General features: G+C 37.2%; 2 protein-coding genes across 5 annotated transcripts in view; one reads left to right on the top strand and one right to left on the bottom strand.

The window, feature by feature from the left end:
• The window catches only part of LOC115216672 (probable cytosolic oligopeptidase A), a 40325-nt gene extending 24423 nt beyond the window's left edge, over positions 1-15902 (top strand). Inside the window, exons 11-18 of the mRNA XM_029786172.2 lie at positions 864-930; positions 3777-3857; positions 4764-4885; positions 6496-6700; positions 8708-8783; positions 10166-10313; positions 12268-12347; positions 15042-15902. Of these exons, the coding sequence (XP_029642032.1) occupies positions 864-930; positions 3777-3857; positions 4764-4885; positions 6496-6700; positions 8708-8783; positions 10166-10313; positions 12268-12347; positions 15042-15153 (891 nt within the window). The 3' untranslated portion in view covers positions 15154-15902. The remainder of the gene's footprint in view (positions 1-863; positions 931-3776; positions 3858-4763; positions 4886-6495; positions 6701-8707; positions 8784-10165; positions 10314-12267; positions 12348-15041) is intronic.
• A 5434-nt stretch (positions 15903-21336) lies between these two features.
• Positions 21337-22024, bottom strand: part of LOC115216299 — a 66481-nt gene continuing 65793 nt past the window's right edge. For all 4 annotated transcript variants that reach the window (XM_036506938.1, XM_036506937.1, XM_036506935.1 and 1 more), the window contains one exon: positions 21337-21580. In XM_036506938.1, the coding sequence (XP_036362831.1) occupies positions 21413-21580 (168 nt within the window). In that variant the 3' untranslated portion in view covers positions 21337-21412. The remainder of the gene's footprint in view (positions 21581-22024) is intronic.

Genomic DNA, 22024 nt, shown 5'->3' on the forward strand with positions numbered 1-22024 from the left:
CCGTTTTACCACAAAATCTGTGTTCTCAACTTAGTAACGAGCTAGACAAATGGAAAGAAATAAACATAGCACTTAATTCCATCCCATACTCTTATTAGTTAAAGCTTAAGTTTATAACTTTTACAATGGGATATGTTTTCTGAATTCAGTTTCAAGTTTATAATATTCACCATTTTATCTTTTCCTCTTCTTAGTCTGCTATTCCTGGGAGGGTCGTAGGAGTACAGTCCTTGGGTACGTCCATAGGGGCCAATCAGAAGCAACCTTCATTAGACCTGGTTGGATTCCCAAGCATGACCAGCTGAGACAATGGATTTACCTCTGGGTCTCCTGCTGGTTGGCTCAGTTTGAAAAATCTGTCTTGTAATTCTTTCCTGTGAAATTCTAATTGCATGTCCGTAGTGCCAAAGCTGTGACCTTTCAATGTGGGGAAATGGTAATTCATCCTGGAGAGAGCCCCTGACCCCAGACATTACACCCTTTTGAGTAATGTTATTGCTGAGATTCTTCAGAGGAATATTCTTTATTACTCTAGGCACGAGGCCTGAAATTTCTGGGGAGCGGGACAGTCGATTAGATTGACTCCAGTACGTAACTGGTACTTAATTTATCGACCCCAAAAGAATGAAAGGCAAAGTTGACCTCGGTGGAATTTGAACTCAGAATGTAAAGACAGACGAAATATGCTAAGCATTTTGCCCAGTGTGCTAACGTTTCTGCCAGCTCACCACCTTCCTTCAGAGGAATATTAAGAGAAAGAAAATTTGGTTCAGTTTTTCAAACCTTAGAATTTATTTTCTACCAAAATTTAGAGCTGGATTTTTTTTTTTTACTTTAAAAAGATTTTTTATTCTGTACAACAGGATGAATCTGATCAAAATGACAATTCACTGCCAGATGTGAAACTGTTTGGTGTTTATGATGAAAAAGGTAAGAATTTTTTTTGTCTATTATGGTTTATGATTTTTGTGTGTGTATTTTTTAAGATATCACCAATTACCAGCCACTGCATAAAAATTGATGTCAGAGTGCTCTCCCCTCTCTACCACAAATTCTTTTTCAACACTTGATTTCCTCCAAATAGTTTTGTAAACATTGGCGTTGCTCGGGTTTGTAAGGGAAATAACTATATAAGCACTTTTAGAGAGTTATAGCCCAAAAATAGCAAAAAAATGCATTAAAAATGGAAAAAAATTATGGTAATTTTTTTTTAAATCGTTGACTCATCATAGACATTTTTAGAGAGTTACTTCCCTTATATAATAGCGAAAAAATGCATTAAAATGGAAAAAAATGATGGTAAATTTTTTTTTAAATCGTAGACTCATCGTAGTCGCACGCTAATACCCAGAAGGGCTCGATATGAATCACGACTATAAGATACCCGGTTTTGGTTAAACTGCACCGCAAAATGTGGGAGTAGTTAGGAATCTAAATCATAGGAGACAGACAGACACACAACTTGACTTTTATATAAAAACATATATAGGGAAAGTGGGAAACTGTGCATCTGAATGTATTGAATTTAATAAATATTGTATTGAGCCATATTGAACACTTTATATCTGGATTAGTCGTGTCTTGATATTCTGAATTCAATTCCTTTCCGAGCAAGTACTTATCAGCAATATATTGGAAACCATATCTATTTACACTTCATCCTTCAAACAACAAAATGACATTACGAGTAAATAAAAATAACCTTTTTATTGAAGCATAGTGTAACAGAAGTCGTCCCCTGAAATGTCATTGTGCATCTGCATCTGAACGTGCTTTGAGCATCCAAGTGATGTTGGAGGGACAAACACAGACACACACACATATATATACATATATACGACGGGCTTCTTTCAGTTTCCGTCTACCAAATCCACTCACAAGGCTTTGGTCGACTTGAGGCTATAGTAGTAGAAACTTACCCAAAGTGCCATGCAGTGGGACTGAACCCAGGACCATGTGGTTGGTAAGCAAGCTGCTTACCACACAGCCACTCCTGTGCCATGTAAGGAACAAATGGTATAAACTTCGTCGGCGAGCTGGCAGAATCGTTAGCACGCCAGGCAAAATGCTTAGCGGTATTTCGTCTGCGTTACGTTGTGAGTTCAAATTCCGCCGAGGTCGACTTTGCCTTTAATCCTTTCGGGGTCGATAAATTAAGTACCAGTTACGCACTGGGGTCGATGTAATCGACTTAATACCTATGTCTGTCCTTGTTTGTCCCCTCTGTGTTTGGCCCCTTGTGGGTAATGAAGAAATAGGTATAAACTTCATCCTGTGTTTATCATCTTTATCCTATATATCATAACCAGTAATATTACTGAATACAGTTAAACAGCAAGCTGGCAGAACTGTTGGCAAATTGCTCTGAGGCATTTCATTTGTTTTTATATCCGAGGATGACTTTGCCTTTCAATCTTTGGGGATTGATAAAATTAGTAACAGTTGAACACTGGGGTAGATATAATCGATTTACATTTTCCCCCTAACTTGCTGACAGAATTGTTACCACATTGGACAAAATGCTAAGTGGCCTTTCGTCCATTTTATGTCCAGAGTTCAAATTCTGCCGAGGTTGACTTTGCCTTTCATCCTTTAGGGGTTGATAAAATAGGTACTGCTCGAACACTAAGGTCGATATAATCGATTTACACCCTCCCCTGAACTTGTTGGCAGTATTGTTACTGTGTCAGGAAAAATGCTTAGTGGCATTTCATCCGTTTTACCTTCAGAGTTCAAATTTTGCTGGGGTCAACTTTGTTGTTCATCATTTTAGGGTTGATAAAATAGGTAATACTTGAACACTGGTGTCGATCGATATAATCAATTTACACCCTTCCCTGAACTTGCTGGCCTTGTGCCAAAATTTGAAACCAAGGATTGTCACTGCACCAAACAAGCTAGTTAGCAGCATACATCATCTTCAAATTCCATCAAGGTACACTTTGCCCTTTGGGTGGAGTCAATGAAATAAGTACCAGTCAACTACTGGAGTCGATGTAATCAACTTAACCCCTTCCTGAAACTGCTGTCCTTGTGCCAAAATGTTAAACCAATATTACTAAATGTTGCTGACTGGCACCATTTGAGTGTGATCGTTACCAGCATTGCCTTACTGGCACGTGAAGAAACATTCAAGCGAGGTTGTTGTCAGTGCCGCTGGACTGGCTCCTGCGCAGGTGGCATGTAAAAAACACCATTTGAACGTGGCTGTTGCCAGTACTACCTGACTAGCCCTTGTGCCGGTGGCACGTAAAAGCACCCACTACACTCTCAGAGTGGTTGGTGTTAGGAAGGGCATCCAACTGTTGAAACTCTGCCATATCAGATTGGAGCCTGGTGCAGCCATCTGATTTGCCAGTCCTCAGTCAAATCGTCCAACCCATGCTAGCATGGAAAGTGGACGTTAAACAATGATGATGACAGAAGTAACCACACTAGTTTACTGGAAGCAGACTGATAGGTGATATTCTATGCGGAGCTATAAATTCACCAGTAGTAGTCATAGATTTAACTCTTTAGCATTTAAAGCAGCTGTATTCAGCTAAGACGTTCTACGTTCAAACTGGCCAGATCTGGCTTCTTACACCAACCCTACAATGTCATTCAAATAATTCAGTTACCTCATCAACATCTTGAAGCTACAAAACAAGGCTTGATTAACTCCAAACAATGTGAATAAATAAACATTCCGTTTAACAGAACAGTATGAATGCTAAAGAAATGTTAGATTGAAACTACTTCATTTTCAAATTATTTCTATTTTCTTTTTTTTCCAGGTGAATACAGAGCATCTTTCTTTTTCGACCCCTATGCCCATCAAGGTAAAATGAGTGGAACATGGATGGAAATTGGTCGAGGTGAGATTCATTACATCGCTATTGTTTCTAAATTAGATTCTTTAATAAATTCATATTTTACTTATTTCAGTCATTAGGCTGTGGCCATGCTAGGGCACTGCCTTGAGGAATTTTAGTTGAATTAATCAACCCCAGTACTTTTTCTCCTTTTTTTAAAGCCTGCTGCTTATTCTATTGGTCTCACTTGCTGAACTGCTAGGTTGTAGGGAAGTAAACACCAGCGCCGGTTGTCTGTTGGTGGGGGGGGGCAAACACAGACACATAATGGACTTCTTTCAGTTTTTGTCTACCAAATCCACTCACAAGGCTTTGGTTGGCTTGAGGTTATAGCAGAAGATACTTGCCCAAGGTGCCACACCTTGGGATTGAACCCAACACTATATGGTTGAGAAGCAAACTTCTTACCATGGGACCAAGATGATAAAAAAAAAATTAATGTTCTCAGTGGATACCTTTTTTTTTCAACCCTTCCTTGATACCAACCTTAAGAAGTCTACTAGTAAATGTGACCGAGTTAGACCTGCACTGGACTCTTCACATTCTTAAGATTGCCAAAAAGGCCAAAGATGTTTCAGTAAAACGGTAGATGGCTGCTTGCCCCCTATTCCATGGCTGTGGTACATCCACCTTTAGTTTATCTTGCCAGTCTGGAACCCCATTTCGTCCAGAATAGGAATCAATTTTAGAAGCTCTCCAGAGACATGCAATCAGACAAATACTCTCGGTCAATCACAATATCTTGAATGTTATTAACGCTCAATGTGTCATGGCCCATGTAGTATGCCTCATGTGTTGCAGTCTGCATGTTGTAATATATGTGTTGTGCAAACCTGTTTTAAGTTATAATAATTCCTCTAGACATTAAATTTAATCAATAAATTAATTAGTTTATCTTTAATCTTTCAGAGCGAAGTGATTTACATGGCGTGAAACCATTTTCTTATTTGGTGCTAAACCTTCACAAACCACTTGTGCCCAGTATACCAACTCTTATGACACTTCAGGAAGTCCATATGTTGTTCTCAGAGGTATTGACAGTTTATCTTTAACCCAGCCCTGTATTCTAATATCAGTTCATTACTCAGTTCATTTGCAGGTGCTGTCAAGGGATTGATTCATGCCAACACGGGTTAGGTGGTTTGACCAGGGCTGACAAGCTGGAGAGCTGCACCAGGTTCCAGTCTGATTTGGCCTGGTTTCTACAGTTGGGTGCCCTTCCTAACACCAGCCACTTTACAGAGTGTGCTGCGTGCTTTTTACATGCCATCATTGACCTTTCATTCAAGTGTGTGTTAGTGTGGATACAGCGTAGCTAAGAAGTTCACTTCGCAACCACGTGGTCCCACAAAATCACTTGCCTCAGGTCAAACCAAATCTTGAGTGAAATTGGGTTGACAGAAACTGTGGGGAAACCCATCAAATATATTGTACCTATAATTCAGGGGTACCTATAATTCAGAGGTACCTATAATTCAGGGGTACCCATAATTCAGAGGTACTTTTGTGTCATGCACTGTATCATGCTGATTCTGCCTAAGGATTATGTTAAGGATATACATGTCTGTGGAATACTCAGCCACTCATTAATTCTATGGGTGGGTAATTCATTTGAGTGACTGAATCCTCACTGTCAAAACCAACAGAGATCCATTTACTTACTTATATGTGTGGTGTGAGTTAGTTAGTTAGTTAGTTAATTATTTGGCTTAAAAAGCAAAAAGCAAGGCCATGTAGGGGAACATGGAGTTATGTACAGGGTGGTGTTCATGTAAAGAGTTCAGGCCACTTGTGGTCAAGGGAGACTTTGAACCGAGTGGTCATCGGCATCTTCACTATCTCGTCTGGCAGCTTTAATCATTAACTAAATTATCAATCAGATGTATGCTTTGCTTCCATTTTGTTTTACCCTTTTATGACTGCAACCACTGTTTATTGTGTGACAGGTAAGGGCATGTCTGAGGTGGTGAGCTGGCAGAAATGTTAGCACGCCGGGCGAAATGCATAGCCGTTACGTTCTGAGTTCAAATTCCGCCGAGGTCGACTTTGCCTTTCATCCTCTCGGGGTTGATAAACTAAGTACCAGTTACGCACTGGGGTCGATGTAATCGACTTAATCCCTTTGTCTGTCCTTGTTTGTCTCTTCTGTGTTTAGCCCCTTGTGGGTAGTCAAGAAATAGGTAAGGACATGTCTCCTTGGCGTCTGTCCCTCTAGGACAGTGGTTCTCAACCAAACGCCATAAGATTGTGGGTCCTATAAGATTTGTGGAGAAGGGGGTCCACACAAGAAAAATCGTAAATTGGGTCCACAGTTGTAATTTATGAGTCCATGAAAAAATTTTGCTTTAGGTGTATTCATTGCAAGAAGCAGCTACGTTTCTTTCTCTGACATTTTACATAATACAACCTACACAAGTAATTGTGTGATCAACAAAATAGGAATTTTGAAAGAAGTATCTATGAAACTAGTTTTTAAATGGCTATGGGGGTCCACCTGAATAAAATAGTAATAATCTGGTTGTGAACCACTGCTTTGGATGGAGTTTTTAAAAAAATGGTCTTCTTCTTAGAAATGAAACTGTTTATAATGATAATGATATTTGTCATATTTCCTTGATAAATTCATTCTGTTTTATTCCAGTTTGGTCACGGTCTACAACAAATGCTAACTACAGTTCCATACAGTGAGATAGCAGGTCAAAGAAATGTGGAATGGGATGCACTTCATGTCTGCTCCAGTTTCATGACCATGTGGCTATCTGATGCACGTACCCTGAAAAGTTTAACATCTCACTATCAGACAGGTGAACCCATGCCCGATGAAATGGTGGACACACTTCTTAAAGGTAATCTTTATTTATATCTTTGGTTTGTGTGTGAGAGAGGTGGGGTCTGTGGGTATTTGCATGTATAAAGGCACAATGGGTTTTAAGATGAAAATATTCAACTATTAATTTTCTCATACATATTGAGCTTCTTTCAATTTCCCTAACCAAACATACTCACAAAGCTTTGGTTGGCCTGGGGCTGCATTAGAAGACATCTGAGGGCTAAACTGAAAACCATGTGGTTGTAAAGCAAACTCCTGTCTGTATTTAGTCATTTTTCCATATTTGCATGGTGGACTAATTTTAACTTTCTTTTCTCTCATTATAAATTTGAGCAGAAGCTGTCTGGGTTTTTTGCAGGTGGTTGTTATTCTTATTGTTAACCATTCAACAATGAAGTACAAACACAACCTGCTTTTGTCAGTTAAGTAAAACTGAAGCACACTACAGTTATACACTTATGTTCATTGCCCATGAATACAACACAATAATTGTCATAAAATTTGAATTCATAACTATTTCATCAGAGCTGCACATTCATTCTTCCTGCTGATATGGATGGAAGCACTCTGTCGGTTACGACGACGAGGGTTCCGGTTGATCCGAATCAACGGAACAGCCTACTCGTGAAATTAACGTGTAAGTGGCTGAGCACTCCACAGACACATGTACCCTTAACGTAGTTCTCGGGGATATTCAGCGTGACACAGAGAGTGACAAGGCCGGTTCTTTGAAATACAGGTACAACAGAAACAGGAAGTAAGAGTGAGAGAAAGTTGTGGTGAAAGAGTACAGCAGGGATCACCACCATCCCCTGCCGGAGCCTCGTGAAGCTTTTAGGTGTTTTCGCTCAATAAACACTCACAACGCCCGGTCTGGGAATCGAAACTGCGATCCTACGACTGAGAGTCCGCTGCCCTAACCACTGGGCCATTGCGCCTCCACTCCTGCTGATATCAATGATTAACGATACAATAGACTGCAGTGTTTTCTTTTTTGTTTTATTTGAAGCAGTGTATCATCATTTCATTTAATTATTTTCCACGCTGGCATGGGTTGGGTGGTTTGACAGGACCTGGCAAGGTCAGAGGCCGCACCACGCTCCATTATCTGTTCTGGCATGGTTTCTATGGCTGGATGCCCTTCCTAATGCCAACCATTTTACAGAGTGTACAAAGAGTGCTTTTTACATGACACCACCATTAGTATCAATTCTGATGTGAAGAACAGGTTTTCTTGAATACAGCAAGGCATCAGGTGTCTTGGTCCTTTGTCAAGGTGCTGGGAGATGTATGGTTGTGTAAATCAATCCAGCACATGACTGGTACTTGCTTTATTAACCATCAATTCATGGAAGTCAGACCTGACATGGGCAAGATTTGAATTCAGAATGTAATCAAAATGAGCAAGTCTGCCACTCTCCTGAATCTGTCATCCAGCATTCTTTGTAATGATAAAGTTCAATGAATTATACAATTATATTGTGGTGGCTGTTGTTTAGCACCAGGTCTTTCCTAGTCTAACAAATCTATGATAGAAGGCATTCCAACCAAGGCCCTCCTGCTTTTTTGTCTATCTTGCCTGGCTTTGACCATTGTACTCCTTTTTACCAAGATGGTTGGATCTAATTTCAAGGAAGTTTGAATGTTATTTCTAGCAGGTCAACATCCCCTTTTGGTTCAGATTAAGTTATATATTTTCTAGCAGTTTGTCCATTTAATTATTAATATTAATTATATTATCTAATTAAAGCAGTGAGCTGCCAGAATCATTAGTTCACCGGGCAGAGTGCTTAGCAAATTTTCACCCCTCTTTATTTTCTGAATTTAAATTCTGCCAAGGTTGACTTTGCCTTTCATCCTTTTGGGGTCTATAAAATAAGTACCAGTTGAGTACTGTGGTCAATGTAATTGACTTAGTTCCTCCCCTGATATCCTAGCCTTGTGCCAAAATTTGAAACCAATATTAATTATTTAATTTGATTCTATTTCTGATATGGCTTTTTATAAAATTTGTCATTGTCAGGTCAGAAACACATGATCGGATTTGATATGATGCGACAGCTCTACCTGAGTGCATTAGACATGGAATTATATATCAGGTAAGTACTCTGTTTCTCTGCTTATGTGGTGCAAATCATATCAACAAAATGATGGTGCTAATGATATCAGCAAACTGACAGTGCTCATGATATCTGCCAAGTGATGGTGCCAATGTGCTAATGATATCGGCAAACTGACCCCTACAAATCCTTCATTTCAATATTCATTTCTTTCACAGATACATGAAGGTCTATGACTTAGTGGTTAGCATGTTGCACTTGTGGTTTTGCTTCCCAGATTGAATGGTGCATTATATTCTTGAGCTAAACAATTCATTTCATCTTTCTCCAGTTCACTTAGCTGTAAACTCTGCAATAGTCTCACCCAATTCAGGGGCCACAGTCACTTGTACAAGATGGAAAACATGTAACTGGCCTCATGGTCCTCGGGCTCAGGACAATACTTACTTGCATAGACACACAGACATGAAATTGTGTGCTTAGCTTCAATTTACACCTTCTCTTCATGTCTTTAATCACATAGTGGTCTTTGCAATGATGGTTTTGGGCATGGCAATAATGGTGGTGAATGGCATGCCTAACAAAAAAATTACTTTAAATTCTTTTAGGGGTAAGCCTTGTCTCGTGTGGCCTGCTTCTCGAGAAATGGTGTTCATGCCTGAGACAGGAAATGGGAAGTTTGTGAATTTGCTGAGATCTTGTTTTTACGTTCATCCTTTTTCAAAATCCTCAAGTTAAAGTTGGGATGTGCTTTGGAGGTGCTTTAAAGTGTCCCAGAAGTAGAGTAGTTATAGTAATTGATACCTAGAAGGACAGTAATTAGAACAAATATATCAAAAAGCAATTTCTTATATAAAGACAAGGGTCATACGTTTTGTAGGAATGGAGAGTAAGCAGTCAGTCGAAGGAAAACCAGTATATGACTGGTACTTATTTCACTAGAGATATGAAAGACAAAGCCAAACATCAGCAAAATTTGAACATCAAATGTAGTTTGAAACAGGCTTCCTGCCATCTCCACAACTCCAATATCTTCATTACCACTTGCATAATCTTTATATATAAAACTGAAGTTGTGTGTGTGAGTCTGTCTCCTCCGATTTAGATTCCTAACTACTCCCACATTTTGCAGTGCATTTTAACCAAAAGTGGATATCTTATAGTCGTGATTCATATCGAGCCCTTCTGGGTATTAGCGCGCGTCTACGATGATAAAAAAATTTACCATCATTTTTTCGCATTTTTAATGCATTTTTTGCATAAGATTATCTTATAAGGGAAGTAACTCTGTAAAAATGCTTATATAGTTATTTCCCTTATACCCGAGCAACGCCGGGCGATACTGCTAGTATATCATAACTTTATCCTTTTTCATCTCATATCAATCCTTTTTTCTCTGTTATTTTTTCATGAAATTCCAGCAAAGAACACTGGCATGAAGTAATGAATCGCATCTGGGATGACTACATGTTACTACCTCTCAGTGAAGACGATGCCCATCCTTGCTCTTTCACCCATATTTTCTCTGATCAACATCCAGCCGCTTATTACTCTCATAAGTGGTCTGAAGTAAGTTGCAACCTACCTTTTTTTTATTTTTTCTGATTTTTTTTTTTGACATTACATTAACTTTATTTCAATTCTTAATTTTAAAAGATGAAACAGAAAGAAAATAAAAATAAAAAAAAATTAAAGAAAATAGATTGGGGGTGGTGGGCCACATGTCCTAGAACAAGTGGGGTACTCAGCTGCACCCCACAGTAATGACTGCAACGGCATTACTGTGGAGAATGGGCAGTGACACCCACTGCAGTAGCCACTCCACCACGCAGGGCTCATTTCTCCAACGGGCTGCTGCCATCCCTATTTTGCAGAGGAAATCAGTAGTCTCGATGGCAAGTGGCACAAACTGATAACATCCAGCCAGGACCCTGTACTGAGTGATTTTTTTCCTCCTCCACAATATGGGTGGCAACAGCAGGGTTTTGTTTGTGGTTTCTTTTATTGGATTGTAGCTATGCTTCAAATGCCTCAAAGAGTTTTAAAAGATCAAATCTATCTCAGTACTTATTTTAAACTCTGCTCCTTATTCTGTCATTTTCTTCTGAGCTGCTAGATTACAGGGACATAAACACACATGCACAGAGCAGGCATCCATATAGTTTCTGTCGATTCAATTAGAAAGCAGATGCTTGCCCTCCACCATGCCTGCCAACCCAGCATGACATTATCTTGCCACCTGCATCAGCTGCCACATACTTAAAGCTGTGGGAGTTGAAGATTATCTATTTCTTTCATGCCTCATTTGAATTGAAAGGCAATATGTCCATAGCCATACATGCACACGTATTTAATCTGCGTATGTACACATTACTGGATACTCATTGACTCTTCTGAATTTATCTGTCCTGTCTTTGTCATCCTCTAGAGTGTCCAGAAATTCCCTCCCCTCATCAGCCAAGCCTAGTTAACCCTTTAGAATTCAATCCAGCCATATCCAGCCCAAATATTTTGCTCTTTTGTTAAAACTGGCCATATCTAACCTTTCTCACCTACCCTACAGTGTCATTCTAAAAATATACAAATACACCATTGAACTCTTGAAGCTGCAAGATAATGCATGATTAATTCAAAATAATGCAAATAAATAAACAATATATTTGAGAAAGAAGTCTGAATGCGAAAGGGTTTAAGTTGCTGATGACCCAACCATCCAGCAGATTGTATTGGGCTACAGGTTAATAATAATAGTGCTCGTAGTAATGTCACACTGCTATGCAAATCCTATAATTAAAGGGATATGTGGCTGTATATCTATCATCATATCTGACACAAGTGAAAAAGGTCCAAACACACCCTCCAATTTAACACCATTGTCTGGTCTTTGTGTTTTTTTTAGGCCAGTTCAGTCCACAAGTGTTTGGAGCAGAGCTCCTGTTTCCTACAGATGTTCAGTCCAAAGATCAAGCTACATCAATATCACCAGTGTGGGAGAGCAGCAAGCAAAGGACAAAGACATCACTCCCCTCCCCATCATTTGGTCAATTTATATGAAAAAACATAAATCTATTCAGGGATAGGAAAATCTTATCCTGGTACCTATTATTCAGCTAAAGAAGTTGAGGCAAATATATAACTGTCATGTCTAGAGTTGCAGTAGAATGCCTAGACTGAGATCTGAACTCATGACTCTTTTGTTCAGTTGTCTGATATCTAAACATCTCAGCTATTTCACTTTGGTGCAAAGTTTGGTAATAATAGCATTCCCTAATAATAAGAGTTACCATGTTAACAGCTGGATCAATTCCAGGAGTAATTTGATTCTTTTCAAGATTTTTTGCTTCAGTTTTCACACTTTCATCATAATGCAGCATCCACTTCCTCAGGATGGCATGGGTTGGACGGTTTGACATGGTTTGACCAGTTGGAGTATTGTGCCATGCACCAATGTCTACTTTAGGCGTGGTTTCTATGGCTAGATTCCCTTCCTAACAGAAACTAAATTTAAATGGTCTCCTTTCAGATGATAGCAGCTGACATCTTCGCTGCTTTTGAAGAAGTTGGTCTGGAACAGACAGAGCTTGTATCAGCCATTGGAAGACGGTAAGTAACTGTGGAAGATGATCTCTTACGATTAATCTGTAAGCCATGAGTTGAGAGCTGAGTCCTGGAGGCTCCAGAAATTGAATATCATTTATAGTGATTATAGGCTTACGACACAATTTTCAAAATTCATAAAATGTTTGTTGAGATAGGGGATAAATCCTGGTGCTTTAAGGAGGGGGTCTTCTTCCTTGTTTCCATGGATTTCTTCCCCTCTTACAATTTTATGTTGTAAAACACCAGAGAACCATTTCACTCTCATTGGAATTAAATGTTATTTGTAAATGTTTGAACATTAAAATTGTTGGAAATTTACAATATGAAACTCCTTCCATCAACTGAATTTACTGACATTTAAAATCTCCTAAATATTTATATTACTATTTGATATTTGTTCATAATTAGATACTTTAATTACCAGGTTTAGAATTCGAGTGGGTAGGCAGACATGGACCGAACTCAAAAGCTTCCAAATACCCTTTTTCACTTAACCATTATTCCGTAAAGATTTCTGTCATGATAGAATGTCATGTTAGTTCAGATGTACTTATATATTTTTCAAAATTTATATTTATTTATAATGTAAAGTGCTTTTGTAGTTTACATTTTTCCAAACACATTTATGTGATAAACTGTAAAAGTAGCATTGACTGCTGTCCAGAATATATCTCATCTTTTTTTTTTTTTTTACTGTGATTGATAATTTTTAATTTAAGAAAAGTTTTCTTCAAATATTTTGACTATCAGAAATTGTAAAAAAACTATATAATAATATAGATAAAATATTTCTTTTTCAATCATTTTAGGAGAAAAACATTTATTCTTAATCTGTTGTGTCATTTTCTTTTTTGTGCCTTATTTAACACACTCACTGGTAAAATTTCCACTTATTTCTTAATTTTTATTTTCTAAAATTTTCATTGCGTCTTGCAACATTTTCAGTAGTTTTGACTCTGTCCATTATTTACACTGCGTTCCCTTTTGTTTGTTTGTGCGCATGTGTGTGAGTCATTGTGTGTGTGTGTGTTTGCATGTGTATGTATGTGTGTTTGCATGTGTATGTATATATGTATGTATGTATGTATGTGTGTGCATCTGTATGTACGTATCCTGCACATATATGTGCTTGCCTGTCTGTCTTTGTGTATTTTCTATGTATGTGTGTGTGAGTGTGTGCATGTGTTATGTAACTATGTACCATGTTTGTATGTGCATTTTGATATGCGTGGATCCATGTCTCCATATGTGTCTGTTCATATAGTCTATATACCTATCCGTCTGTATATTGATCTTTCTGAAGGTTCGTGTATACAGGGGGAACTAGAAAGAAATTAGATAACGTTATACATAATGATACCAGTGGTACCTGCCCTAGATATAGAAACAAAGAATGGAATAGAGTACAAAGATCTTGTGACAAAGCAAACAGGGCAAACACGTAGTATAAAACCGACAAATATCAAGGAGTGATGTTTGTAGAGGCCACAACCCATGGAGAGCTAGCCCGTAGATTTAGAAAAGCTCTGAAGGAGACCAAACTCAACATTAAGATTGTTGAAAAGCCAGGGAACTCCGTCAGATCACAACTATGTAGGATGTACCCGTTTAAGAATACCACATGCACCAATGATAACTGCATGGTATGTAGGATTAGCCCTGGCATTAAATGTAGAACTCAAAATGTAGTTTACAGCATAAGATGCATAGAAGGTGCTTGTAAGGACATGAACATGATGTAGATAGGGGAGACATCTAGGAGCATTGCGGAACGGATAAATGAACATCTGAGACAATATGACGAGAGAAAACAGTCCTCCATGCTCTACCAACATGTCAAAGACCACCATGGAGGTAACTTGGGTCAACTTGACATCCGCATCTTATCCAAGCACCCAAAAGACCCAACATTAAGACAAATACAGTAGTACGTCCTTATAAATGAAACCTCCCCAATACTAAATAGGAAATATACACAGTAAATACCATACCTCCATACCCACAGTTTACACAGGTAGAGTAGAAGAGTTAGTGGACTGTTAGGTAGATAAATGTATGTATGTGGGTGAGTGTGTGTGTATGCCCTTTTTTTTTTATTTCTGTATGTAAGCATATATATATATATATGTAAATAAACAGATCAATATACAGACGGATAGGTATATAGACTATATGAACAGACACATATGGAGACACGGATCCACACATATAAAGATGCACATCCATACATACAAACATGGTACATAGTTACACACACATATACAAACACATGCTCACACACACACACACACATAGAAAATACACAAACAGGCAAGCACATAAATATGCAGGATACGTACACACATACATACACACATATACGTACATGCATGCATAGGCACACACACTGACCCATGCACACAAACAAACAAAAGGGAACGCAGTGTAAATAACGGACAGAGTCAAGACTATTGAAAAGGTTGCAAGACGCAACGAAAGTTTTACCGGTGAGTGTGTTCAAATATTTTGACTATCAGAAATTGTAAAAAACTTTATATAATACGGATTAAATATTTCATTTTCAATCATTTTAGAAGAAAAACATTTATTCTTAATATGCTCTCATTATGATTATTATTATTCACTTTTTTTTTTATTTAATCCTCATAAGTGTGTTTTGGCTGAATAACTTTGTTTTGCTTTTTGAATTGTTTCCAGATTTCGCGACACATTTCTTGCCCTGGGTGGCTCAATGTCAGCCAACAAGATTTTCAGAATGTTCCGTGGACGAGATCCATCTCCAGATGTCATCAAGAGAATATGGAAATAGTGTCAACAAGTAGATATTTTAGATTCATAATTATTAACTTCATTTGAGTGAACTCTTTTGTAAATACCAAAAATACCAGATTGCCATTACAGACCTCAGATCAGAAACTTTGTCTGCAAAGACATCTACCATATTTCATAAAAAGAAAGAAAAAAAATTGTGTGTAAAATACACACAGAACTGTATTAGAGAAATGCATATAATATATGCATTCTTTTTGAGAATAGGGGCCACTCATAAAGCTATAAATAATAGCTTGTAATACCAAGTTGAAAATCCCTTTTGGAAAAAATAGTATCTTTTTTGCTATCCAAACAGGATTTTCAACCCATTATTTACACGTTCTTATTCTTACCTTAATGTAGCCCTTGAGAGGCCCTATTCCAAAAAAGAATTATTTCAGGTTTTCTTGGAAGTTTATATATGCCATTACATATATGTAATGGTACAAAGCCATAAATTTAGGATAAAGCTTAGATACATAATTGATTAATGTTGAGCAAACAGTACATGCCAAAAAAAACCCAACTTTAGCAGGATTCCTTCTCAAAAATGACCAAATCTCCTAATGACTGTTCTATATCTAGTTTTTCATCCCAATTTGATTATATTAAATATTCCATGGTTTGTCTTATTCAGTTAAGTATTGGATATCAGTCATTTATTAGAATGTAATGACTAATGAAGTGAAAAAGCAAAATATGACCTGTGCCAAATTTAGGTAGGAAGGCTACAAGGAACTAAAAAAAAGAAATAGAGAGTAAAGAGTGCCATTTGCCATTCTACCCTCATTTTTACAAGGATGGTAGAATGGCCTTGTAGTATTTGTTCCAGCTCTTTGTGTTTTGAGTTCAAATCTCACTGAAGTCAAGATTACTTTTCATTCTTTGAGGGTCAATGGTACCATCTAATTCCATCCCCTCAAAAAAAATTCCTGGCCTTGTGTCTAACTTACAAAATCCTATCATTTTTCTGTCTGGCTTGAGCAAGACTTGAAGGCAGTGTGTCACTGCTGGAGGCTCCGTACAAATAACATTTTGAGCTCAGTTTGGGTTAAATTTTTGGATGATTAAAATTAGAATATAGAGTATCCAGCCCCCTCTGTAAAGTTGTTGGTGTTAGGTAGGGCATCCAGCTGTAAAAACCATGCCAAAACAGACCGCTTGGTGCAGTCCTCCTCTGGCTTGCCAGCTCCTGTCAAGTCATTCCATCCATGCCAGCATGGAAAACTGATACCCACCACCTACTTTAGTTTTGAGTAAACTTTGTACAAGCTAAAGACATACACAACCACTTATGTATAAGTGATGGGAACAGATATTGTTTCCAATTGAGGTACAAGGCAATTTTGAGGGGCAGGGTTAGCCAAATATTTCAACCCCTGGATGGATGAAAAGCTTAGTTGATCTTAGAATGTAAAGAGCTGATACAAAAACCACAAAACATTTTTCTGATACTGTAACAATTTTACCAATTCACTGTTCTAGTGATATACATCGAAATCTTAAGTATTAAAATGTCTCTTATCTATAATTTGAATAATCCTAATTTATTAGGTGCATAAATTAAGATAATAGCTGGTACTTTATCGCTAGAGAAGTCCCCACCCTCCCATACAAAGAAGTGTGTGCCTGTGTGGGTTTTTGTGCTGTTACATATTGTAGATGTCTCCAGAGGTGGGTAACTTTGAGGGAGGGGGAGAAGCTAAAGGATAAAGTTTCATAAAAACAAAAACAGTTGAGTGGGGGTGGGGGGTACTAGAGAGAAATTCTTTTATCTATCAATTTGCTTTTATATATGTAAATATATATGTATGTATATATATATATATGTATGTATATATATGTATGTATGTATGTCTCAGGAAAAGGTTGATTGATAAAAGCAACAAAACTGAAACTTCAAAGTCACTGTCAACCTTCTCCACATATAAAATAAAATGAAATATGGTAGGTCTGCTAAAAAAAAAAAAAAAAGTTATTCAATTAATATTTATAAATAACTACATAAAAAAAAAATAAAGCTTTATGCAAACAAAGACAAATGTCCATCCATCTGCAGAATCTTGCCTCTGTATTTTGACTTCTGCCCTTAACTCCTGCCTTTGCTCTCTCTCTCTCTCTCTCTCTCTCTGTGAAGAAAGGGAAATATAATATAATATAAGGTCATTGTAAAGAGAAAAAAAACTAAAAAAGCAAACATCTTTGTATTGTGTTGAATGAGTTTCTCATTGACTTTTGTGCAGTTATGTTTTAAGAACTGAAATTAACCTCTTCTGATAACCTATGCATAGTACAGATATTATTTACGGCAAATGACTAGACAGTTTTTTAGGTATCCTTGTTAATTTGAGTTCTGAAATATCTAGTTCAACATAATATGAAACTATACCTCATAAAACACACTAATGCACTGTCATGTAAGTCGACCCCAGTTATTTGGAGTATTTTTTGTAGTGAATTAGGATGTATTTCTTCCATTTCTTTTTATTAGAATATATGGTACGAGACTTAAGACAGTAGATTTTGAAATTAGAGGAAAAGAAAAATGTATATGGCAGCAACAACTGTGATTAGTGAACAATTAAATTAATGAGTTTGTTAAAATATATCACTGATGTTTTTGTTATTGATTCGTAAAAAAAATTCAAATGTCATTTCATATTTGGTTTCTAATTATTATTAGATAAAATAAATTGCTTCGTAAAATCATCTCAAAACTTTGTTAAGTTTAATTGTAAAGGTGGCAGAACTGTTTGCACACCTGATAAAATGCTGTTAGGCATTTTGTCTGTCTTTGTTTTGGGTTGAAATTTATCCAAGGGATCAATGTAATTGACTTCCCCTACCCCACAAAAACTGCTGGTCCTTTGTCAAAATTTGAAACCATTAAGTTTAATTATATAAACTCAGTTTTCTTGTACATCTGCATGTTTATTAGAAAGCAGATATCATCTATCATTACTGTACTTGATATTCTACTTGGACACACACAAAAGTCAACCATGGCCATCACCTGTCACCAGTTAGGACTTAGTTGTATGTAGTAGGGTTTCTCTAATTGTTTGAGGTGCTTATGTAGTTGTAAGCAGACAAAGACACCCTGTTGGCCCTCCCACTCCAGACCCGATAGAATATCGAGGCACTGAGGGCTGGAAAGAAAGTGTGGCTCCAGTAATTTGCTGGGGCTCACTTTCAGTTAAGCAGGTTGGAGCAATGTGAAAAAGTATCTTGCTCAAGGACACAGCTCAGGAATTGAACCCACAACTTCATCAGAGAAATGTTAAGTTATAAAAGGTGTAAAGAAAACTTGTAAGGAAAGCCCAACATTATTTTGCATGATTAAACGACAAAAGAATTTTCAACTACAAGAGATAGAATCTCAGTTGAGCATAGTTTCATCCTTTTGAAAATATATATCTATTAAAAAAGAAGTTAATTTTGTAATTGAACTTAGATTTTTTTTAATTATTGATTGATCCACCTCTCAGAAATATTGCTGTTCATTTTAAAATAATTCTGTACGACTCTATAGTGATTCTCCAAATTGGTTCCTCTATATGTAGACAAGGAAAATTTCAGTCTTGTACTGCAAACTAATGAAATAGCAGTTTACACAATGAAATATGTGTCTATGGAACTTCAACATCTTTTTCCATAAAGTGTTGTCTACAATGTCAGAAATGTTGGCCATTCTACTTTTACCATTGGTTTCTATTTCTGGCAAGTTAACAGTTTCATTTGACCTAATACTGTATTATTTAGCTCCTTCCAATACAATAAAACTCTAGGTGGATTTTTGTGATCAAAAACCTGCCGTTCTTACTAACAAGTGATGGTTAGAGTGTATGTGGATCTAGTTTTTTATCAAAGCGTTCGAAAGAGAATATTTTTAAATGTAAAAGTCTTATTTTAATGTCCACTTTTTCATGCTTGCATAGATTGAAGCTAATTTTTTATGGCCAGATATTCTTCCTGTCAACAACCCTCACCAGTTTCCAAGTAAGATAATGTTTCCCCCTCGGCTGGGACATATTTTTATGAAAGATTAGAAATGAACACCACCACTTGAATACATACACGTATGACAGTCTTCTTTCAGTTTCCGTCTACCAAATCAACTCACAAGGCTTTGGTCAGCCTGGTGCTGTAGCAGGAGACTTTTGTGGTTAAGAAGTTCTTAACCATACAACCTTGCCTTCAGTAACAAGTACTATATAGTTACTAATGTATCATGGTTTTGTGTTGAGTCATCATACTGCATGATAGGGGCAAAAGTCTATTAACTTGCCAGAAATAGAAACCAATAGTAAAAGTAGAATGGCCAACATTTCTGACATTGCAATGAAATAGCAGTGTCCTTAAACATTTTGGAGTAGTTATCGTTCCTACACCCATGACACCAGTAAAATTGGCAAGAGGATGATAGGTCTGTTACCAAATATACATTTGTTTGCACTAGAAACATCAAATGATCAAAGACAACCCACCACTCGGTCTCTCTGACAATCAAACACTCAAATGTTAAAAATGTTTTTTTTTCTATTCATCTTTTAGCCAGGTGGAATAATAGTGCACCTATGACCCCTTATAAGGTCTCTGAAAATGATCAGAAGAAGGTATCCATACACCAAGGACCTGGCCTAAATGAGTGTTAAATTAGATGGCAGATTATATCTGCCAATGAAGTAAGACACAGCAGGATTTTACCAGGGCATTTAGTTGAACATTCTTACAACTCTGCCAATCGACTGCCTTGGACTGGTACTTATTTACTGACCTCGCAAAGATGAGGGGCAAAGTTGACTTCCATAGGATTTGAACTCAATGTGGTAGGAATCAGAACAAATACTGCAAAGCATTCCAACTCATGTTCTGACGACTGTCAATTCGCCCAGCTTCTATTTAATTGTTTAGCCGACAGTAGAACTTCCAGCTGCAGAAACATTGACTGAATACAATAAAATTATTTCATATAAATGCCAAGAAATGTTTTACTATCGACATTTATAATTTTTAGTCAGAGTCAATAAAAATTATCTCCCTTGTACTTCATTTGTTGAATGTCCGTTCCTTCCACCACAATCCCCAAATTCGGACAGGGAGTTATTCGAAGCAAGATTTTTGACAAGATGCTCCTACTGTGATCAAATCTTAGCATTTTTTCTTTTTCTACTAAGGGATTCTGTGCTTCAGAGGTCTTTATAAGCACAGAGCCACAGGTTTATAATGCCTGGAATATAATTCACGCACAAACAACAGGCTTTCTTAATTTCTGCCCACCAAATTCCTTGAGAAACATTGCTTGGCACAAGGCTACAGGATAACATACTTAGCCAGTGTTGCACAGTAGGACTGAACCTGAAACCACATAGCTGCAAAGAAAACTTCTTAACCACACAACCATGTTTGCATCTATTCCATATTTTTAAGTGCAGCGTGTGAACAATAGTGGAGATTAGGCAGAATCGTCAGCATGTTGGGCAAATTGCGTTGTGGCACTTCATCTGTCTATGTTCTGAGTTCAATTAAATTCAACTTTGCCTTTCATCATTTCAGGGTCGATAAAATAAGTACCAGCTGAGCAAAGGGGGTTGATGTTATCGACTTATCCTTCCCCTGAAATTGCTGGCCTTGTGCTAAAATTTGAAACCAATATGAGAACAATAGTGTTGATTCTATAGATTCCAACAGCTCAGTCATTGGTTCATTGCATGCCTAACGGCAAGAGTGACCAGGGAGTATCTCTAAATTGATAAAGAACAAATATCACAAAGGACTTCATTTGAAGAGCATCAGTCCTTTGCTTTTCATACAAATATTTACATCTTTTGACAAATGATATTCAACAGGCAGCTACAGTTTTCCCCAACCAAATTCCACTTCTATGGTACAGGACACTTGGACCATGATCACTACAAACGTTTGAGCCAACGGCAGAGTCTATGTGGAGGTATTTGGCTAGCTAAAAACAACAGTTATATCTCACTCAAAACAAGCCATACAGTCTCAAAAATGGAAGGATACATTAGATGAGTCCAAAAAGACAGGATGGCTTTTTTCATAGGTCAGCTTGATTGGGGCTGATATAGAACTAAACAAAAAGGACATTGTTTCCAGTGAATTTTGCATATCTTCATTTCACCTCTCATCAGGAAATTGAAAACAGAAATGTAGACCAAAATAATAGTTACCTTTTATTTTTATTAGGAAAAATAAAAAAATGTAATGTTGCATTCCTTAGAAACACCAGTTCTTTATCAACTTGTGGCACTGATTTCTTTCAACTTATGTTTTTCAAGATTTTTTACTCGCCAACTTTCCATCTCTATTAAATTCATGGCATTAAAAGATTTACCCAAGTTCTTCAAATCATTGTTACCATTCGTTTGCCATTGTACTCGGGCACAATTCTCATCAACAGACATCTGCAATGAGGGATGGAAAAGAAAAACAAAACAAATAAAAGCTATGACTTATGAAGATTTTGTTGTTAAATAATAATGCGCACATCATGAAAAATGAGATATTTTTCATGTATTTAATGTCCATTTTTCCATGCTACCATGGACTGGATAAGAACTTATTTCAGGTATATTTTATGCCCTGATGCTATTTGTCTTGAACTCTTACTAGTTTTTCAAGTACCATAAATCTTTGAGTATAGTCCGCCCTTGAGTATAATATGCAGGGGATTTTTAGGGGGCTGTACCTCAGAAAAACCTAAACCTTGTGCATAATACGCACTCCTTCTCTAACCTGAGTTGTGCGTAATTAAGCCAGTAGCACCTAGTCGAACAAACACTTCCGCGCAAGCGTAATACAATAATGGTGATGTTCTTAACTGTTATATGGGAATGTAAATATGTTTG

This window comes from Octopus sinensis, linkage group LG10 (assembly GCF_006345805.1).
Source record: "Octopus sinensis linkage group LG10, ASM634580v1, whole genome shotgun sequence".
In the NCBI taxonomy this organism is placed as follows: domain Eukaryota; kingdom Metazoa; phylum Mollusca; class Cephalopoda; order Octopoda; family Octopodidae; genus Octopus; species Octopus sinensis.